Raw genomic sequence first — 17,959 nt, 5'->3', positions numbered from 1 at the left:
CTCTACGATGCTCGCTGACGAAGGAGGTCCTTCCTCCGTCATTTCTTTTGTATTTCCAAGAAGAAACTAATGCGTCTAAAAATACACCGCAGTGATCCACTTCAAAGTCCAAGTTGCAAAGTAAAGGATGGATGTCTAAGGTTTCCTTCAAACTCACAAGCAAAGCCACAACTAAGGTCAGGACGGGCAAATGAAAACTATTTTGAAAAATTGTCGAAACACAATCTCCCTAACAATCAATCTGTGATCGATGAACTTCCGCAACTCCTTCCAAAATGATACACCAAGGTGAACCTAGGACAGTCTGAATCATGCAGCTTGTTGTGGATGAATAACAAAGTCTGCCCCTGGGCACACAGAGATCTCAGTGGACTCTGGTGTAATGGTTGCCTCTTCAACAGAGTTGCAAGACGTTCAGAAGCTCAGTCATTTGTGAATTAGAGAGATAGAGAGAGTGACAGAGAGAGTATAAAAAGAGAGAGAGAGTGGGATAGAGAACCATTTGCATTGATGATGACAAAGGATAATTGAAATAATGACCATGATAATCATATTCATCATCATCGTCATGAAGATAATGGCAGATGTGTTTTGTTGTAATTCAGTGGTGGCGGCAGCCTTGTGGGTGGAGATGATTGCTGAGATGAGGATCAATATTTACTTATGAGTGAGCTGTATAAGCTCAAACTATCCCTCTGACCGCTTTTTAGTCATTTAGCAGACGCTCTTATCCAGAGCGACTTACAGTAAGTACAGGGACATTCCCCCGAGGAAAGTAGGGTGAAGTGCCTTGCCCAAGGACACAACGTCAGTTGGCATGACCGGGAATCGAACTGGCAACCTTCGGATTACTAGTCCGACTCCCTCACCGCTCAGCCACCTGACTCTTTCCTGCAAGGTCTGACACCGAGTGAAGTCGTATCCCCTCTTTTGTATTCCAGACCGTCACACAGAGCGGGAGCCGAGGTTCTAGGCTGAGGACTCCAGATAAGGACTCCAGAAGCCTGTCAGTGATATCTTCTGCTCTGTGGACAGGGGTTATCTATTAGCCCTTCACCTACAGGTGGGAGGGTTGGTCCGGGTGCTCTCTGTGATGCAGAAGGTCAAACTCACCTGGTGCCACCATGCTCCATCTGTCACGTACACACTGAGGTGCTCTTGAAGCCTGTCACTGTGACAACATGAGACACAAACCGGCCTGTTCTTATCACTTATGTCAGAGGATGTTTTCTCTCTTGCGGGGCTGCAAGCCCAGACTGTTTGGACACCGTTTTAGGATAATCACAACCCCCGGATCGTTTACTGGTGTTGTGTTGAAAACATCTATTCATAACCCAGCTTTGATCTTCTGTATCATGCCAAACAAGGATTAGCACTAATAAACACTCATTCAAATTTGTAATTGCTTTTTAAAAAGAAGCGGCGACATCAAATAAAAATATCCAAAACGCTAATAATCTATAACATACTCAAGTCCTTGTCGGTTTAACCAACTGTATTCTCCATCAAGTGATTTGAGACAGAATGCTGCATTTTTCCAATAGACAATCGTATCGACTAAAATGGAAAAATACAAGACAATGAAGAAAAAAAAATCTTTAAAATGTATGATCCAATATCTAATCATGACCAACATTCTTCTTCTTCTACAGCTTTCTATACTTTCTATACTCAGTGACACAAACTCCCCAATGTCACAGCTCATCTCCCTCCCTGCCAGCTCCGAGTTTTACTGTCTTCCTCAGCAGTGAAAACTAACAGAGCGTATACAACAGGAATCATTGAGGGCATCTCTGCCCTGCTTTATGGCACCTGTCAGGACAATTTCAACACTGAACCTGTTATTAATTTGGGTTCAAAGTCATTAAATTAATAATAGAAAATAATCACAGACCCCCCCCCCCCCCCCACACACAAAAAAAAGTCAGGTAAAAATGTGAATATTTAGTTTATAGACGAAGTTATCAAATTACTGTTTGTGTAAAATACTTGTTTTATTTATTCAGATTTGATGCTAGTTAATTCTATAGTGCTTTAAATGCAATATATGAATATGTCAAATAAACATGCACAGGGATAGTAAAACAAACTGGACAGCTAAGGACTTTGATTTACAATCACATCATTCAACTTCCTGCTTAAAGATGGGAAAGGCTGGTGACAGAAAAGTTCAAGACCAGTATTCAATTAAACACTGGATGACAACTTGTTTGTTTTTTGCTGGCCTGAAGACAGAACGATTCAGAATTAAATGAGAGGCTTTGACCTCAATCAGTGAAATAATTAAAAGGGCCCTTGTTTGTAGACTTCATAATTAGCAAATAAAGCACGGCCAAGCCCACAGAAATATCAGTCAGTCAAAAACACAGTGGTAATTAACATTGTAATTCATATCAGAATCTTTTAAGTCTTCAGTGCTCTGACTGCTCTAGGTGAGATATTTAATCTTGGGCCCCTATATCCTCCAACACACTTGTGGGTATTTTGTATTGATATCAATAAGACTGTATTATGCACTGTCTGTATGCAGGTATCTGTCAAAGGGAATGAGATATGGTTATAGAATGGAGGGCATTTCCTGATAGATAAAAACAAGCCAAGCGTGACTGACTCCATCTCCTTCTGGTAATGAACAATATTCATGATTCAGGCTCTCAGATAAGAGCTTTACTTCTCTTTCTCTCTCTTTCTCTACCCCCGTCTCTCTCTTTCTCTACCCCAGTCTCTTTCTGTCTCTACCCCCATCCCTCTCTCTCTCTCTCTCTCTCTTTCTCTCTCTCTCTCTCTCTCTCTCTCTCTCTCTCTCTCTCTCTCTCTCTCTCTCACTCTCTCTCTCACACACACATATGCTGTGTGTCATCTGTCGTCACGGTGACACACTGAGTCATTGTGTCCAGGTCCAGTCTCTACTATCTCAGAAAGACACACGCTCATTTCAAGTTATCTGTGATCAGCAAATGACGTCGATGATAACTACACAGTTAATTGCTCTGTTAACTGTAAACCTGGGTTGGGTGGGTAAGTGTGTGTGTATGTGTGTGGGGGAGGGGGGGGGGGCAATGACCATGAGGACTTCCCGTATGCACATTATAAAATGAGCAATGATGCATGGAAGGGGTATAGCATGGGGAGGAGGGGGCTCAGTAGATTTCCTATTGCACAAAGCCACCGTTCTATACAGTGAAAACAACAGATAAACCCTGACATACTACAGTAGTCATACTGTGACAATTTGAACATGAACATTTCAGGTTTTTGTGCAGAACAAAAATGTGACTGTATAGTCTGGCCTCCTCATTGTAGTTTCCTCAGTGTGGTAACGTTCTGTGAAATCTATGTACTCCAGTGATTTTTCTTATTTTGACTGGAATACATGAGAGGTGAATCATACCAAAGTATGAGAAAACGTTTCTGTCTAGCCCAGTGGTGTGCCTTGTTTATGTTCTCATACTTGTGCAAGTCCAATTTTCCTTCTCCCCCCCCCCCCCTTTCTATTTCAACTTACCAAATTGAAAATTGATTGAAATAAGAACATTTACTATCAAAAGACAATTTGATAACATTGATTCTTCAGCTGTGAAAATTGGAACCAAGTTATCATAGAAGCAGAAAGTTCTCTTTAAAAGACAGAATAACTCCTGTTATCTGTGACTGTTGCTGTATTTTGTAGACGATTATGGGTATGATTGCCTTTACTGTAGCAGAGTTGCCAACTCTCACGGTTTCGCCCTGTGACACACGCATTTCAACCATTTCTCACGCTCTCACGCCACACATTGTATATCTCACGTAGCCAAGCTAACGTTGTAAACAGTAAGTAAGGTGTCCCCACCTGCGCCTTAGGTGCTACCCAATCTCAAGTTGGCAGCCCTGTGTAGTACAGGCTATAGCCCTAGTATGTCCACACCAGTATGATAGATGCATAACTGTATTTGATTCTTGAATTATTCATATAGCACTCTAGGACAGATTGTCATAATTAATCACTTAGATTTAGATCTACAGGGAAGTGTGGTAAACTCCTGATATGTTTTCTGAATGATGGGTCACCAATCTTCTCTTATCAGTGGATTTGCAGTAATTATGTTTAATATTTTTTGTATCATAGCCATGTGAAACACAGGTTGGCCTATATATATATTGCTCATATATTGCATATTTCTTAATGATCGAACATAAATAATGCACGAACGAAACCCAGCGGAAATACTTCTGCGTTGAAAATGTTTATTTAAAATGATATGAGGTACTTCGACTTCATGCAGCGCCAGCGGCGCCGACAGCCGGCTGCAGCCGGATGCCTTGAAGCTGAGAATGCCATTGGCTGCTTCAAGTCAGCCGGGCTGCAGGCGGCCGCAGGCGACGCAGGCACCGCATGAAGTCGAACGTACCTAATGGTCTGTTCGAATTAAGCGAGACATGCTTTATAGGCCAATCAAGGCAAACTAACGTCATGTTGCAACCAATCACTTTGCACGTTTGGCTCAGAGCGCGAATGTCCAAGAAAACGGAAGTGATACTTTTTTGTTTTGATTTGACATCCAAACGGTAGCTACAAAAGTTAGCACTAACTAATTACTTTTTTACTCGCGGATACCTGCAATTTCATGGGTACGTTTGTAGATTGTTCTTTTTGAAAGAAAGCGTTTTATGTCTTGTCTTGAGTATACCGATTGCTAGCTAGCTCTATAGCCAGAGTCAGGCAAACTACTATGGATTAGCTAGAGCTAGCCTACTAGTAAGCACTACTGTAGACCGGTACAGTAATTGTACTGTATCTGCATGGTTTCCAGAGAATTTGAAACAAGGCGTTCAACCTGTGTTTGTCTTTGCTGTCGCTTTTAAATTCGTTGTACAGTAACCTAACTACAGTAAGCCGTTTGTCTTTAAAAACGTTAGGGTTGTACTGTAGACTACAGTTTGGGATTTCAGTTACAGTATTTAAGAAAAATAAATGTAAATCTAGGTACTGTAGTTAACTGTAGCTGTCGTTAACCAGGTAGGATTGATTTAACTAGTCAAACTAAACGTCCCCCCTATTTTTCTTTAGTTAAGACTGATGTTAGCTAGTTCTTCAGGTTAGTGATACAATAGCAAACAATATTGGTTTAGCAAGGTACGAAACAATCTCTCTTCAGAAACGTGTCCTCTTTTCATGCTTCTTTCCAGCTACCCCATATATCACCATTCAAATACACTGACTTCAAGGCAGGAATCTCTAAACACAAGTTGAGATAGCTAGCTAGCTACCTTCCTAAAAGAGAGGGGAGTGAAGATGGAGGAGCTGTACACTCTGGAGAGAGAGGTGGGACGTGGCAGCTATGGAGTAGTCTTCGAGGGCCACGTCTCCAAAACTGGACAATGTGTTGCCATAAAGCGTCTTCCGTGCAGAAGCCCAGAGGGCATTGAGCTGTACCTACAGGAGCTGTGGGCCATGAGAGCCACGGCTAAGAACCACCCAAACGTTATTGCTCTGCACGGCTGCCTTCTGCAGACTGGGCCCAAAACCCTGCAGCCGCTAAAGCCTGGCCAGCTGCCCCTGGAGCTGGTGGAAAGTGCCCTGAAGGGAAGCGTGGCTGGAGGCTCTAGGACCCAGGAGAGGGAACACTCGCCCTTCTCACGATCAAAAACACAGCGGAGAACAAGCCACTCTGACCGCTCAAGGCCCCAACTTCATGACAGGACTGACACCTGCTTCGCTAGATCCAGGCAGGACAGGACTCATTCATACTCATCCAGACCGAAGCTTCTGGACAGGACTAACACAGAGCTCTTCAGGCCCAGGAAGAGACCGGCTCCTGAGGAGGAGGAGGCTAGTGGTCTTAGACGCTGCGCAGCCCTCTGGCTGGTGATGGAGTATTGTGACGGTGGAGACCTGAACCAGTATCTCCTCTCTGGAGCCCCAGACCCTGAGCTGAACCACAGCATGGTGCAGCAGCTTGGCAGCGCCGTGGCCTTCCTGCACGGCCTGCACATCACACACCGGGACCTGAAGCCTGACAACGTGCTGGTCCACCTCACGCCTGCTGGACCCGTCGTCAAGGTAGGCAGCCAAGTCCAACTTCAAATCCAATCACGGTTTATTCGTATAGCTCTTTTTAATAAGGAATGTCTCAAAGGGTTTCATAGAAGTTGATCTTATAAACAACATAAAACCTTGAGTTTTCACTCTTTGACGTTTCATTTCATCATTATGTCCCTATTTTTCGTTTTCATGTGTCCTTCCCCAGGTGGCAGACTTTGGCCTGAGTAAGATGAGTGTGGGGCAGGCCAAGTGTGACCTGACCAGGCAGCACTTCTCCTCCACCTGCGGCTCGGACTTCTACATGGCTCCAGAGGTATGGGGCGGGCTCAGCTACACATCCCAGGCAGACATCTTCTCCCTGGGGGTGATGTTCTGGGCCGTCCTGGAGAGGATCACCTTCCTGGAGGAAGGATCTATGCAGGAACAGCTGGGTGAGCCACCGTGAGAGGGTACCTTCTGCTCAGGGCTAATGATAATGACAGAAACGGTCATATGGGTTGGGGAGGGGTATAGCCAGGGGTGCCTCTAAGAATTTGGGGCCCCATGAAGAGTTTACAAGTTTGGTTGTGTTTGTTTTTTCATACTGCAAAAAAAAGTTCGTGAGTTCACTGACAAAGCAGCAGACACTTTGGAAAGTGTCTGCTAAATGAAAACATCCCCTCAATAAGGTTTGCATGAGGCAAACGCCTAGCCGGGCAATTGTCTGTGTACTATGATGAAAGATAAGTCATAGCAATGGGAGATGAGGAAAGCGTTTTTGCTATTGGTGAGTCAGAAACACCGTGGCGATTACAGCTAGCCTATTTGCAGTCGCAAAGTTCTACCTAATACCTCCCAGCAGTCTGTCCAGTTGTTGCTCCCCCGTTTTGCGTCAGGTGATGACGCATCTGAGGGGAAATATCACTGCTCGACTCCCTGATCAGCTCATCTCCTCCTCGCCTGGTAATCTGTCCTGCCTTTTATATTGTCCTGCTCTGTTGTTGGCTCCCTAACTCATCCACGGAGGATGATGCTATTGGGCGGAGCGATCCAGCGATGGTTTGCCAGGCTAATCCTCCCCACCTGGATGGGAAGAGCTGCCAGAGCAGTAGGGGTCGGCTGGGGGTATTAGAGGCTGCAGGATTAGAAGACATGACGAGACTTGGGAGCTCATTGTTTGTCTCTTCCCCCACAGCTGTGCGTGAGTCCAGGTGGGAGACTTCACAGCTGGTTAAAGCAGGCCATTAGTCTACCTCCAATTATCCATTCCCTCTCTTTCCCTCCCCTCCATTCAGACAACGCTCTATTTCTTTTGTCTGTTCAGTACGAGAGAGAGGGGGTGGGAGGGAGCACAAGGTGTGCAGAAATGTCAAAAGTCTGACTTTGTCAAAGTAAAAGCGGTTAACCTTGCCTCCTGGTTGTCTCCCACACCATCCTCTCAACGCTCACTACAACTGTGTGCTAACAACAGTTGTTAGCACACAGTGAAGATGAATTCTAGTCACCAACACGTGGCTCCCTCTTCCCTCCCAGGTGCCTATGTGTGTAAGGGCCGCTGGCTGATGCCGCTTGGGGAAGCCCTGAGCGAGAACCCAGATCTCCAGCTGTGTATCCCCCTGAAGGCCCGCCGTGCTCCCCCTCTACCGCCCCCTCCTGGCCAGGCCGTGTGCGCGCTGCTCCGGGACATGCTAGCCTCAGACCCTGACGCCAGGCCCAGGGCCGCACAGCTGGAAGGCAGGATCTGCTCTGCTCTGAGCGAGGGAACCAACTGTCACGGTCCTGGATGACTTGAAGGTGTTTTGCTTTAATATGAGCTTCCTGTTATGGAGATTGAGACAGTATCTCTCTGCAGTGACAGTGACTTGAATATCCTCAAATCTTGATGTAACGGATTATTCAGTGTGTAAGGCACCTACAGAAATTGAATGTTTATCCCTGCTGCTTGAAGCCTTGCATTGAGTTTTGTCTGGAATGGGAATTTTTCCACTAACTATCAATTGACTTTGGTGATATTTATAGCAATAGATTTTGATTCATAGTTGCTCTGAATTGTACAAAATATTTCAATAATATTGTTTAGTACTTCATCATGGATACTACTTGAATAATTGTGGCAACTGAAGTTAACCACTTAATGTTTTTTTTCTTTTCAATATTCTGTAACGTTACCCAGTATTGCTAAGCAATAAATGCATATTTATGGATTATTAGCTGCTCCTGTCAGGACTGATTATAATCTGTCGTTTCATTGAACTGGGATATTCAGGATAGCTGTATTATATCTATATAGTTGGAAGGTGAGATTTCCCCAGAATAATTTCCAGGATGTCAGTGTTGATAAAGGATAGTCTATAAATGGGAATTTGGATGTTTTTTATTTTTTGTTGTTGCAGTCAGTTGCTGAGCAACCAATAACTGGATCTGTCAACCCAGTCAAACAGTGCTTCATGGTCTTTCATCAATGCTGTAGTTGCATCTAATTCTGCTGACAAACACTGCAACAATAATTTTAAGATATCGCGGATGTATAGTTAGGTCCATAAATATTTGGCCAAATATTTATGGACCTAACTGTATGTAATTCCCCAACTCCAACCATTTTCTCATTACAGATAAAACTTCTGTTGTTTTTGTTTGTGCAACACCCTCCTAGAAATAGTGTTTTACACTTCTGTTTTATGTGTGTGCTTTAAAAAAGGCCATCCATCTTCCACAGGAAATTAAACTTACCAATTTCAATTGGTTTGGATCATACATCCGGTATGAGACCAGATCTTTTATTACTGAACATCGGTCTTGGCCAGCAACAGACCATACGAGGAAAGCTGACTGTAATTAACAAAAAACATAAGCAACTGCTGGATTAGAAAACCATTTTTCATACCCGCAGGTACACTTTACCAACTGAACACAGATTTGGGCCACCTGTCAGTTCACAGTCCTAAGACATCATGCCAGAGGAATGTGGTGGTCGTAACCTTCAATACACTGTTATTAATGTAATGGCAGAAGCCATCAGTCACCTCTGAGGCGACACAAGAGCGAAGATGAGGGAAGGCAAAGAGCCAGACCAGGAAGGGTGCTGGCTATCAGGAATGGTGCTGGCTTGCATTAAGGGTGGTGGCTTGCAGGAAGGGTGCTGGCTTGCAGCAGAATGAGATGGAGCCAATGAGGTTTGAACCTGATCTCCAGATCTGTGGCGTTTCTCCTGTGAGCGTGAGGGATTCCTGACCTTTCCCTCACGCTCTGGTGACTCGTAAAACGCTTAGATCAGGGGTGTCAAACCCTGGTCCTCAAGGGCCTGCATGTTTTAGAGGTTTCCCTGCTCCAACACACCTGATTCGAAACAACCCATTTAATTGAATCAGGTGTGTTAGAGCAGGGAAACCTCTAAAACATGCAGGACAGCGGCCCTCGAGGACCAGGGTTTGACACCCCTGGCTTAGATGGACTCAGTCTTCCCTCAGCCAGTCTCGCGTCCATCTTCCTCCGACAGCCATGACCGGAGACAATGTATTGGTGCTTTAAGACCGGTTTAATAAACTAACTTGGAATGTGATCGTCTGTCTGGTAGTGCTAATATATCATTCATGCTTTTCAATTCATTCGTATTTCCAAAAGTGCATTTGGTTGCTGTTCATCTGCAGTTTCTTTTAGTGGCTAACCCATCACTCCACAGAGTTCTGTTGATTTTCAACTGCAGGTGCAGCACAAAAACAACTCAAGGAAGACTTACGGACACCAGGAAAGTCATTTCAGATTTCAACACTGATATGGTGAGCGAGCGAGGAGAAAAGACAAAACGATATTGGTTCATTGCTCACTGCATCCTCGTTGTAACAGACTCCCACCGAAGCCACATCACGCTTACTGCAACCCGGAAATTATGTTCCGTGTCACTGGCCCGTCTTAGTCACTCGTCTGGGATGAGGCAGGCCCATGGTGAAGATTCACTGGTTTACTCTTGGTCATTTCTCACATGACAAACCTCTTTACCGGTGGTCCAGCAACACTCAGTGATTGCTCATTCGATGGGTCGCCGATAGAGATATAATTGGAATGGCTTTGTCAAATGAGCCAGCAAGAAACCATCAGAGGACAATCATCCAGAGTGTGTGACAAGGCTCAGACCCCATGAGCCTCTGGAACGAATCACATATCAACCTCTGCCATGTCGATGATGGCAGTTTCTCTGATGACAGATTCTCTGTTTCTCTAATGATTGTCCAGAGAGAGAGCTGGTGCAGTTTACATATTTTCTCTTTAAAATACTTTATTTTATAAAAACAAAAACTGTTTGAAATCCTGATAAACGAGTCAGTCCTGATCTGAAAAGCAACTTTGGGAAAAAGTAACCCATGTTGAAAACAAGCAAATACACACACAAAATGAGGACAAAGGATTAAACTGGTTTTAAAAAGCAATTTATGTAACTATCCTTTCATTTCCTGTCCTATAAAAGAAAACAAAAGAGTGTGATTATAAAACGGCGAGTTAGATTTCTCCCACAATTCGTTCAGACATTGCCAACCAGTAATGAGAGTTAATTCATAAGGGGTTTCTCTGATCTGACTGTGAACATGATTATATAACATCATGAAGATAAACAGACCACTTTTCTTCCAGCACCAAAACTGAACAAAAAAGACCTACAAGCACACTGTTGTCAACCCTCCACCTTAACTTTTATACTTTCTGTAATAAACTGATTGAAATTAGTAACGTCTTAATAAATAAAAATATGTTTCGCTGTTGAATCCAGGAGAAAAGGTGGTAGAATTGGATACTGGAGGTTATTGTCCTCAGTCCATACAGGGTGCATCCAGGTGTTTCACCATATACGGTCCCTCCAGCTCATAGCCCATCTTCCTATAGTAGTTCCTAGTTCCTACACCTGGGGGGGGAAGGGGGGGCACGTTATGGAATAACATTCCAGAATGTTTCGAATACTAGGTGTTTTTTTAGGAGTAACTGAAAACGTACCGGAGATGACAGCTAGTTTCCCAGAGCCATGCTCTTCTCTAGCTATCCTCTCTGCCTCCTCCATCAGCATCATCCCAAAGCCCTTCACAGGGAGTAAACAAGCCACAACAACACTGTTGGGTTAAGTTCAATCGTAGAGAATTTGAATGCAGATCAAGAAGTCGCAGGTTCCCCCTGTACATAGCTTTGGATGAAAGCGTCTGCTAAATTACGTTATTGTGATTACGTTGGAAATGCCATCACAGGCTGTGTAAGTGTGTGTGTGTGTACCTGGTGCTGGAACTTGCTAGGGTCTCTGCTACTAACAGGAACCACGCTGCCATAGACGTGCAGTTCACGCACGATGGACACGCCCCCTTTGAGCTCCGGACGGAACGATTGGGCAGAGCAGCGGCGCAGACGCAGCAGACCAATCAGAATGTCCTGCTCGGGATCCTCGTACGACAGGAACGTCTCCCAGCCTCCATTGGCCACGTAATCTCTCCTCACCAGCTCTACCTGGAAACACAGGTGATCTCTCTGTTCACCAGCTCTACCTGGACACTTAATATCTCTCAATCTTTTTTTATTCATCCATCTCCTAGTTGCTAGCCCAACTTGTTTCCATGTCAACGTTGTGTTCTCTGAAGGGCTACCTGGTACGGTCGCAGTTTGTGGTGGATCTCCTGGATGCCAACTTCTCTTGTTCTCACATCTCGACACTACAAAGAAAACACACAGGACTGGGTTTAGAAAAACAAGGCTGGCCCATTCCTCGTCTTCTCTGTGTGTGTGTGTGTGTATTTATGTTTGTGTGAGTGTATGCGTGTGCATATTTAGGTGTCTGTATTAATATATATAGAAATATGCATGCATCACCTCCGTGCCCATGTCCTTCATCCTGGCCAGAGCCAGCTCTCTCAGATTACCGTGCTCCACCCCTGAGCTCACCAGGGGCATTGGTATGTCCCTGAAATCCACACAAAACACCCTCTTTACCACACAGGTGAAAAACAAAACCAAGTAGGTCGAAGCAGAGTTCTGTTATCACACAATGTGATGGAAAAAAAGCAATCCAGCAGCTCTGTGTGGTTCGTCCCACCTCTGCACGCGGTACACCCTGGTCCAGGGGGGCACCAGAGCCAGGATGCGGGCCACCAAGTCCACCAGGCCACTGGGGGAGTAGCTCTTGTAGCGGCCAGTCTTCCACAGCTCGTACAGACCCGTGCCTCGGATCACCAGCGTGGGGTACAGCTTCAGCCCGTCGGGCCTGAAGGCCGGATTCTCAAAGAACTCCTGGAGAGGGAGGGAGGGGAGGTCACTAAAGGACTCCTGAAGTGGTGACCTCAACGCTTCAGCGAGAGAGAGAAAGAGAGCGAGATTGATGATGGAGAGCAAGAGAGGTGGAAAGTGGTAGTGCCTGTAGAGAGAGAGAGGTGGAGGGAGGGAACCAGATCTGATAGCGATGATGAGTCAAGAGCGACAATGTCGCTCTGCAGCAAACGCGGCCCCTCGTCTCCCCCTAGCCCCCCCGGTCCCATTAAGCATGTCCTGTCTGGTTTGGATGCGGCTGCACGGAGACAGATAAGTCCGCTAGTGCAGCTGTGGAGCTGATTGGCTGGCTGGGACTGTAATAGGATTCCATTATCGTGGCTGCCTGCCTGGCTGATGTGAGGCCTGATGCTGGGGAGGCAGCCCCTGCTGTCGTGCTCTGACACACACAGAGAGAGAGAGAGAGAGGGCGAGAGAGAGAGAGGGCGAGAGAGAGAGGGCGAGAGAGAGAGGGCGAGAGCGAGAGAGAGAGCGAGAGAGAGAGGGCGAGAGCGAGAGAAAGCACCACCTGTCCTCCCACACCTCAGGTAGGGGGAGAGGGAGGGGAGAGGAAGGGTTTGGGGAGAAAGGGAGGGCAGGGGGTGGTGGCAGTGTTTCTAACACTGATAAGAACAGGAGCTCCCTGAACAAGGAAGTGGGGTGGGGGGGTGGGCCACGACAGGAGAGACAGACATTTGTTGAAACTCTGGGGGTGAATACTTTACTCCTCTGGTCCTCTAAGACTCTTGGTATCATGCTTTCCATCGCGTACTACCTCATACACACACACACACACAGAGCAATGTTGGGGTCTGCACTGAACCCAACATCACCTCCGGTCGTGGTGTGCGAGAAATCTGTACCAGTTATAATGTTGAAGTTTGATATTCAAACTCCAAGCAGACTAGAATGTATCTAACAGCACCACAGGCTGCCTCGGCTCACTAACAAGGTTCTATTCATTTCACATTCATAATGGACCTGGGTTCTGTAATGTGAGGCCATGCGTCACCGCAGTCCACAGCCCACAGTTAGAGGCTATAAAGAAATCTGCACACACGGACATGCTGCAGTCTCATTCACTCACACTCTCTCTCTCACACACACACAGGGCCCACACACTCGACTCACAAACATACGGCCCACACACACTCCCCCCCCCCCCCCCCCCTAATCTTCATTTATATTCTAGTCATTATGATCAAGCAATTAGCCGGTGGTCATTAAAAGTGATGGTCTCTCCCATCCTGAGGGGTGGATGGATCACTGCAGAGTTATTTTCCTATCGGAGTCATAAACTTTAAAATCAGGCTTGGTGTCTAAACTTTTATGGACAAAATGTAAAAGCTCAGTCTGATATTTAACTTCTGATGAGAATAGGAATGACCAGCTTCCCTCTGATCAGACACAGTTCTTGTTTGGTCTGAATGTGTAAAGGTTTGGTCTGAGTGCCTAAGGTTTAGTTCAGTGTCTAAAGGTTTAGTTTGAGTGTGTCGAGGTTTGTTCTGGGTGTGTAAAGGCGTGTTCTGAGTGTGGATACTCACAATGAACTGCTCAATGTCTCTCTCCATGCCGACATTGGGAAGGTCGGGCATCATGTGAGCCACCACTTTGAACCCTGCATCTTTGGCCTGGTGAAAGGACTCACACACCGCCCTAACCGTGTGTCCTCTGAGATAACACACAAGATCAGTGGTTAGAGAGTTTTTACACAAATTAAGAGGTCCCAGGTTCAAATCCCCCACATATGTAGTGCTGGTTTTGGATGAAAGCATCTGCTAAATGAAAAATACTGCAGATTGAAATTTTTCTAACTTCACTATTTTGGATATTTTTGGATATAAGGGACAGCACTATTTGTATGTAGCTTTGGATAAAAGCATATTCTACATTAATAAAATGTCAAATGTAACTGTTTTATTACTCATCCCTCTATTTTTCTTTAATCGGGATGGGTAAAGCCCAATTGCTAAGCATTTGCTTGCAGATCAAGAAGTCCCAGGTTTAAATCTCGTACATCGCTTTGGATGAAAGGGTCCGGTAAGTTCATTATTATTATCAATCCCATCATGCCCCTGGGCTCTGTTTACTTGGCGGACAGACCTGTTGGTGTCCCGCGCCACGTCTTCATAGACGCTCTGGACGCCGATCTCCAGACGGGTGCAGCCGTAGCCCAGCATGTCGCTCAGGTGCCTCTTCAGACAGTAGTCAGGGCGCGTCTCTATGGTGATGCCCACACACTTGGTGTTGCTGCGCTCAGAGTACCTGCAAAGAGATGAGGCATGACTGCGCAAAACTTCACTTGCCCACCAAGCACGTACCCCCCCCCCCCGCCGCCCACACACACACACGCACACCCCTACACAACCGCAGCCTTTGTCGCCATGTTCCCCAATCACACCGGCCTGATGACCATCGCAGCCGCTCTGTATGAGCCTCTCATTCCTGCAACCTCTTCTGATGGCGTCAAACATCTTTTCTCATGGTTCGCCGACGGATTTAAGTCAATCACAGGCGTTTATGCTCCGCAGAGAACAATCAGATTGGCTGAAATTAGTCAATAAAAAGGCTATTACCTGAAATGGTTATCCCTGTTACACACTTTCTCATCAGACAAACGCAGACGTGAGGAGAATCAGAGATATACTTGCTGTGGCACACACACACACACACACACACACAGCAGAGATAAGGGCTTCTCCTGAGATTGAACACCATTCCTCCCTCTGGCTGATTAGCAGTCAAACAATTACTGTAATCGTGTCATCTTAACCAACCCGCTGACAGCGCCAGTGGCTAAGTAATCCTGGGCGCCCCCTCCACACGCGCTCACTCGTTTCCAATATGTCTTATCAGTGGTGGGAGTAAATAGTTGACAAACAATCAGAATCAGCCCTCTGGGTCCAGACTGAATGTGTTCCATAAGATGACGTTCAGCCAGCTGTCTTCTGTCACATCACCATGCAGCTCCACCGACAACATCCAGCTGACACATCCAGCCGATAGATTTAACATCCAACCGACGACATGTTCATCCGACACGGCAGCTCTAAGGGGATGTGTGATGGCAGAGCTCCCCCTGGTGGAGGCAGACAGGACTCCTCCTCGGATACAGAACAATGTTCTCTTTTCTGCCAGTCAGACTCAGCTGTCTAAGTACCTTATGAAACTTCATCTAATATTTTATTATATATTGCTTTATTTTTTAATTGTTTAGTTCTTAGAATTAGTTATTAGTGTACTTTTTACTTAATTTAAGATCTGTATATGTTTATTGTTTGCACCTTCCTGCCACAGTAAATTCTGTGTTTGTGTCACATACATGGCGAATAAACCGAATTCTGATTCTCTTATGGGGAGGAGTAAAATTAGGAGGTGACAGTGTAGGTGTAAGGTAAATGAGGGAGCAGTGTGGTGTGAGTCAGGGTTAGTGTGAGGGGTAGGGGTGTTGGGTTAGGGTATGAGGTAGGGGTTAGGGTTAGTGTGAGGGGTAGGGGTGTTGGGTTAGGGTATGAGGTAGGGGCCAGGGGGTGTTGGGTACCTGACAGCTTCGGCAACATTGTTGGAGGTGTGGCCTGACAGGGCGTCATGGAGGTTCCTGATGAAGTAATCTCTGTACTCCTCTGCCAGCGCCATGAAGGTCCCGCCCATCACGATGAACTCCACCTTGTCCACGCTGTGGCCCAGCTGCTTCAGCTGAACAGACGACACGCAGAGACAGAAGAAGAGTCACCTCTGAACTCCACACACGAGGAGGACCTGAGGGGATGTGACTGGCGAGCAGTAAAGGGTGTGGAGGAAGTGACACCGACCTGGTCCACGCGATGTCTGGTCTGGAGGTAGGGATCATAACGAGCCCTGATGGCTCTCATAGACGTTGGCTGAAAGTGCAAGATCAGTTGGTCTTACCAACATTTGACGAGAGCAAATCAAATAAAAAAAATCTAATAAAAATGTATTTGTATAGCCCTTTTTACAAGCAATGTCACAGAGGGCTTCACATACGCCCATAGAACTGCCCCTCAAACAACCTAAACCCTCAAGGAAGACAAGGAAAAACTCCCAGAAAAATATATGTGATATAGATGAGATGTTACTAATGAATATAAAAAGTTACAATAATTGCCTACCTCATAGCCAGTGTAAGACTGTGTTGAGTACTCAAAGTCAGAATCGGGCCCACCAGGACAATAGCTGTCAGGGCAGAAGATTATAAACTGAACACATTAAACATGTGATGATGATGCATGTCAATGTACTGTGCAAGGCTCATTTCTTAGGACTGTTATAGTCCTAACTGGAGACAGACAGGTACTCACACACAGATGTTTCCTGTGAAGCTGATGTGAGGGCAACGATGGGGTTTGCACATCACAGCGACTACTGCTATCTGTACACATAACACACATATACAAACCAAGTTAAGCTTTGGTCAATACACATACTGAAAATCTACCTCCAATGTAACTCGGGAATACCAGTCACACAGACACATATGACCTATAAGAATTGAGCTGATTACTTGAGGGAGCTGGCAGTGAATACTTAATACAGGTACAACACACACTCACCCCACTGGCAGTTCGGATGGGTTTGGCCTTGAGCTTGGGTACTAGGGCTCGTCGATAGGTAGGTGGCACGGCTGCAATGATGTCCACCAGTCGAGGCTGGGAAGACAAGCCGTACTTGGCTGAAGTTTTAGTCTTGACTCTGTTGACGAGTAAAACAACATACGAAATTAACGTCAATCGTAGAGCTTGTTGACAATATATCGATCCAGTGGATTACTACTGATACGCAGGGATGTTTCAATGTCAGGGGACTGAGTACTAGTTGTATAGGAGAGTTTACTTGTTGAGGTTAATATCCTTTCCCTCCTCGTGCGCCTCAACTAGCTGCTTGATGACATCGGCTATGGTCATCATCATCAGTTCTGCTCGGCTGAGATCACCTGTGGACAAGTTATGGAGCCAGTTAGAGCAAAATCACGACACTCACAGTGTAGCACAAACATTAATAGGGCATCATGGCAGTCACTGTTGTATCAAGGGTGGGTATCTGGGTAGGTATCTAGCTCTAGCTAGATGTCTAGAAAGCCAACCAACTCAAACGTATGCAAAAGCTGTTCTTGGACAGCTAAAGTTAGCTAGTCGAGCTAGCTGCCAAGCTAAGTAGCTGGAAGTCCGATACATTTTCTAACATTGGGAAGCAAGTTTCACACTTACTCTTCTTCTTTGGCTTCCCCATGCTAACGAGTGAGTTGAAACCCGAAATTCACAAAATCTTGGATATCAAAAGGTCTATATTTGCTTGGGAAGGCGAGACCTCTGTAAATTTTGTAAACACATCAGCACGTTCTAACTTTGCCGTGTGCTGCTTTAAACTGTCGCAAAGTAACGTGAACGCACCAATATGCTGGTTAAGGGCTAGTTGTAGTAATAATGATGACAATAAAATATAAATACGTCTATACATATATGTTATGAGTACAGAAGACTGTATGATGTTTCATTAAAAAATGTTTTTTATTTATTTATTATATTTTAAATAAAGCCGCCTCATCGTAATTATAATTTTTGCCCAAATTAAAAAGACCATAGCATGCAATTTTTACAAACTATTTTTGATACATTTGTTTTAGCATTTCAGTGTATGTAACATTTGCGCAACCGGTAAATCCGA

General features: G+C 45.4%; 2 protein-coding genes across 2 annotated transcripts; one reads left to right on the top strand and one right to left on the bottom strand.

Moving 5' to 3' along the window:
• The first annotated feature begins 5,275 nt into the window (after nucleotides 1-5,275).
• si:ch211-63o20.7 (Serine/threonine-protein kinase pdik1l-B-like) lies at nucleotides 5,276-8,018 on the top strand. Its single transcript, XM_067242140.1, has 3 exons — nucleotides 5,276-6,043; nucleotides 6,231-6,456; nucleotides 7,538-8,018. Exons 1-3 carry the CDS (start codon nucleotides 5,276-5,278, stop codon nucleotides 7,789-7,791), a joined length of 1,248 nt encoding a protein of 415 aa, XP_067098241.1. The 3' UTR covers nucleotides 7,792-8,018.
• Nucleotides 8,019-10,412: 2,394 nt separating this feature from the next.
• elp3 (elongator acetyltransferase complex subunit 3) lies at nucleotides 10,413-17,628 on the bottom strand. Its single transcript, XM_067241551.1, has 15 exons — nucleotides 17,503-17,628; nucleotides 17,129-17,228; nucleotides 16,849-16,987; nucleotides 16,597-16,667; nucleotides 16,408-16,471; nucleotides 16,090-16,158; nucleotides 15,819-15,973; nucleotides 14,381-14,542; nucleotides 13,822-13,948; nucleotides 12,069-12,262; nucleotides 11,846-11,936; nucleotides 11,623-11,688; nucleotides 11,258-11,485; nucleotides 10,988-11,069; nucleotides 10,413-10,898 (listed from the first exon to the last, which is right to left on the bottom strand). The coding sequence occupies exons 1-15, from the start codon at nucleotides 17,522-17,524 to the stop codon at nucleotides 10,807-10,809; spliced, it is 1,662 nt and encodes a 553-aa protein (XP_067097652.1). The 5' UTR covers nucleotides 17,525-17,628; the 3' UTR covers nucleotides 10,413-10,806.
• Nucleotides 17,629-17,959: the final 331 nt, after the last annotated feature.

The sequence above is a fragment of the Osmerus mordax genome, chromosome 8, assembly GCF_038355195.1.
Source record: "Osmerus mordax isolate fOsmMor3 chromosome 8, fOsmMor3.pri, whole genome shotgun sequence".
Taxonomy (NCBI): domain Eukaryota; kingdom Metazoa; phylum Chordata; class Actinopteri; order Osmeriformes; family Osmeridae; genus Osmerus; species Osmerus mordax.
The sequence above is the reverse complement of the archived record's forward strand: the minus strand, read 5'-3'. Positions and strand labels throughout refer to the sequence as shown.

Bases quoted from the DNA above. Each gene is read 5' to 3' on its own strand.
- elp3 (XM_067241551.1), bottom strand. From the start codon at position 17,524: ATGGGGAAGCCAAAGAAGAAGA. The intron at 16,159-16,407 runs GTAGGCAATTAT...TTGCACTTTCAG, and splicing joins AGTCTTACACTGGCTATGAG to CCAACGTCTATGAGAGCCAT. The intron at 11,070-11,257 runs GTACACACACAC...CTCCCTGTGAAG, and splicing joins CTAGCAAGTTCCAGCACCAG to GGCTTTGGGATGATGCTGAT.
- si:ch211-63o20.7 (XM_067242140.1), top strand. From the start codon at position 5,276: ATGGAGGAGCTGTACACTCTGGAGAGAGAGGTGGGACGTGGCAGCTAT. The intron at 6,044-6,230 runs GTAGGCAGCCAA...GTCCTTCCCCAG, and splicing joins CTGCTGGACCCGTCGTCAAG to GTGGCAGACTTTGGCCTGAG. The intron at 6,457-7,537 runs GTGAGCCACCGT...CTTCCCTCCCAG, and splicing joins ATCTATGCAGGAACAGCTGG to GTGCCTATGTGTGTAAGGGC.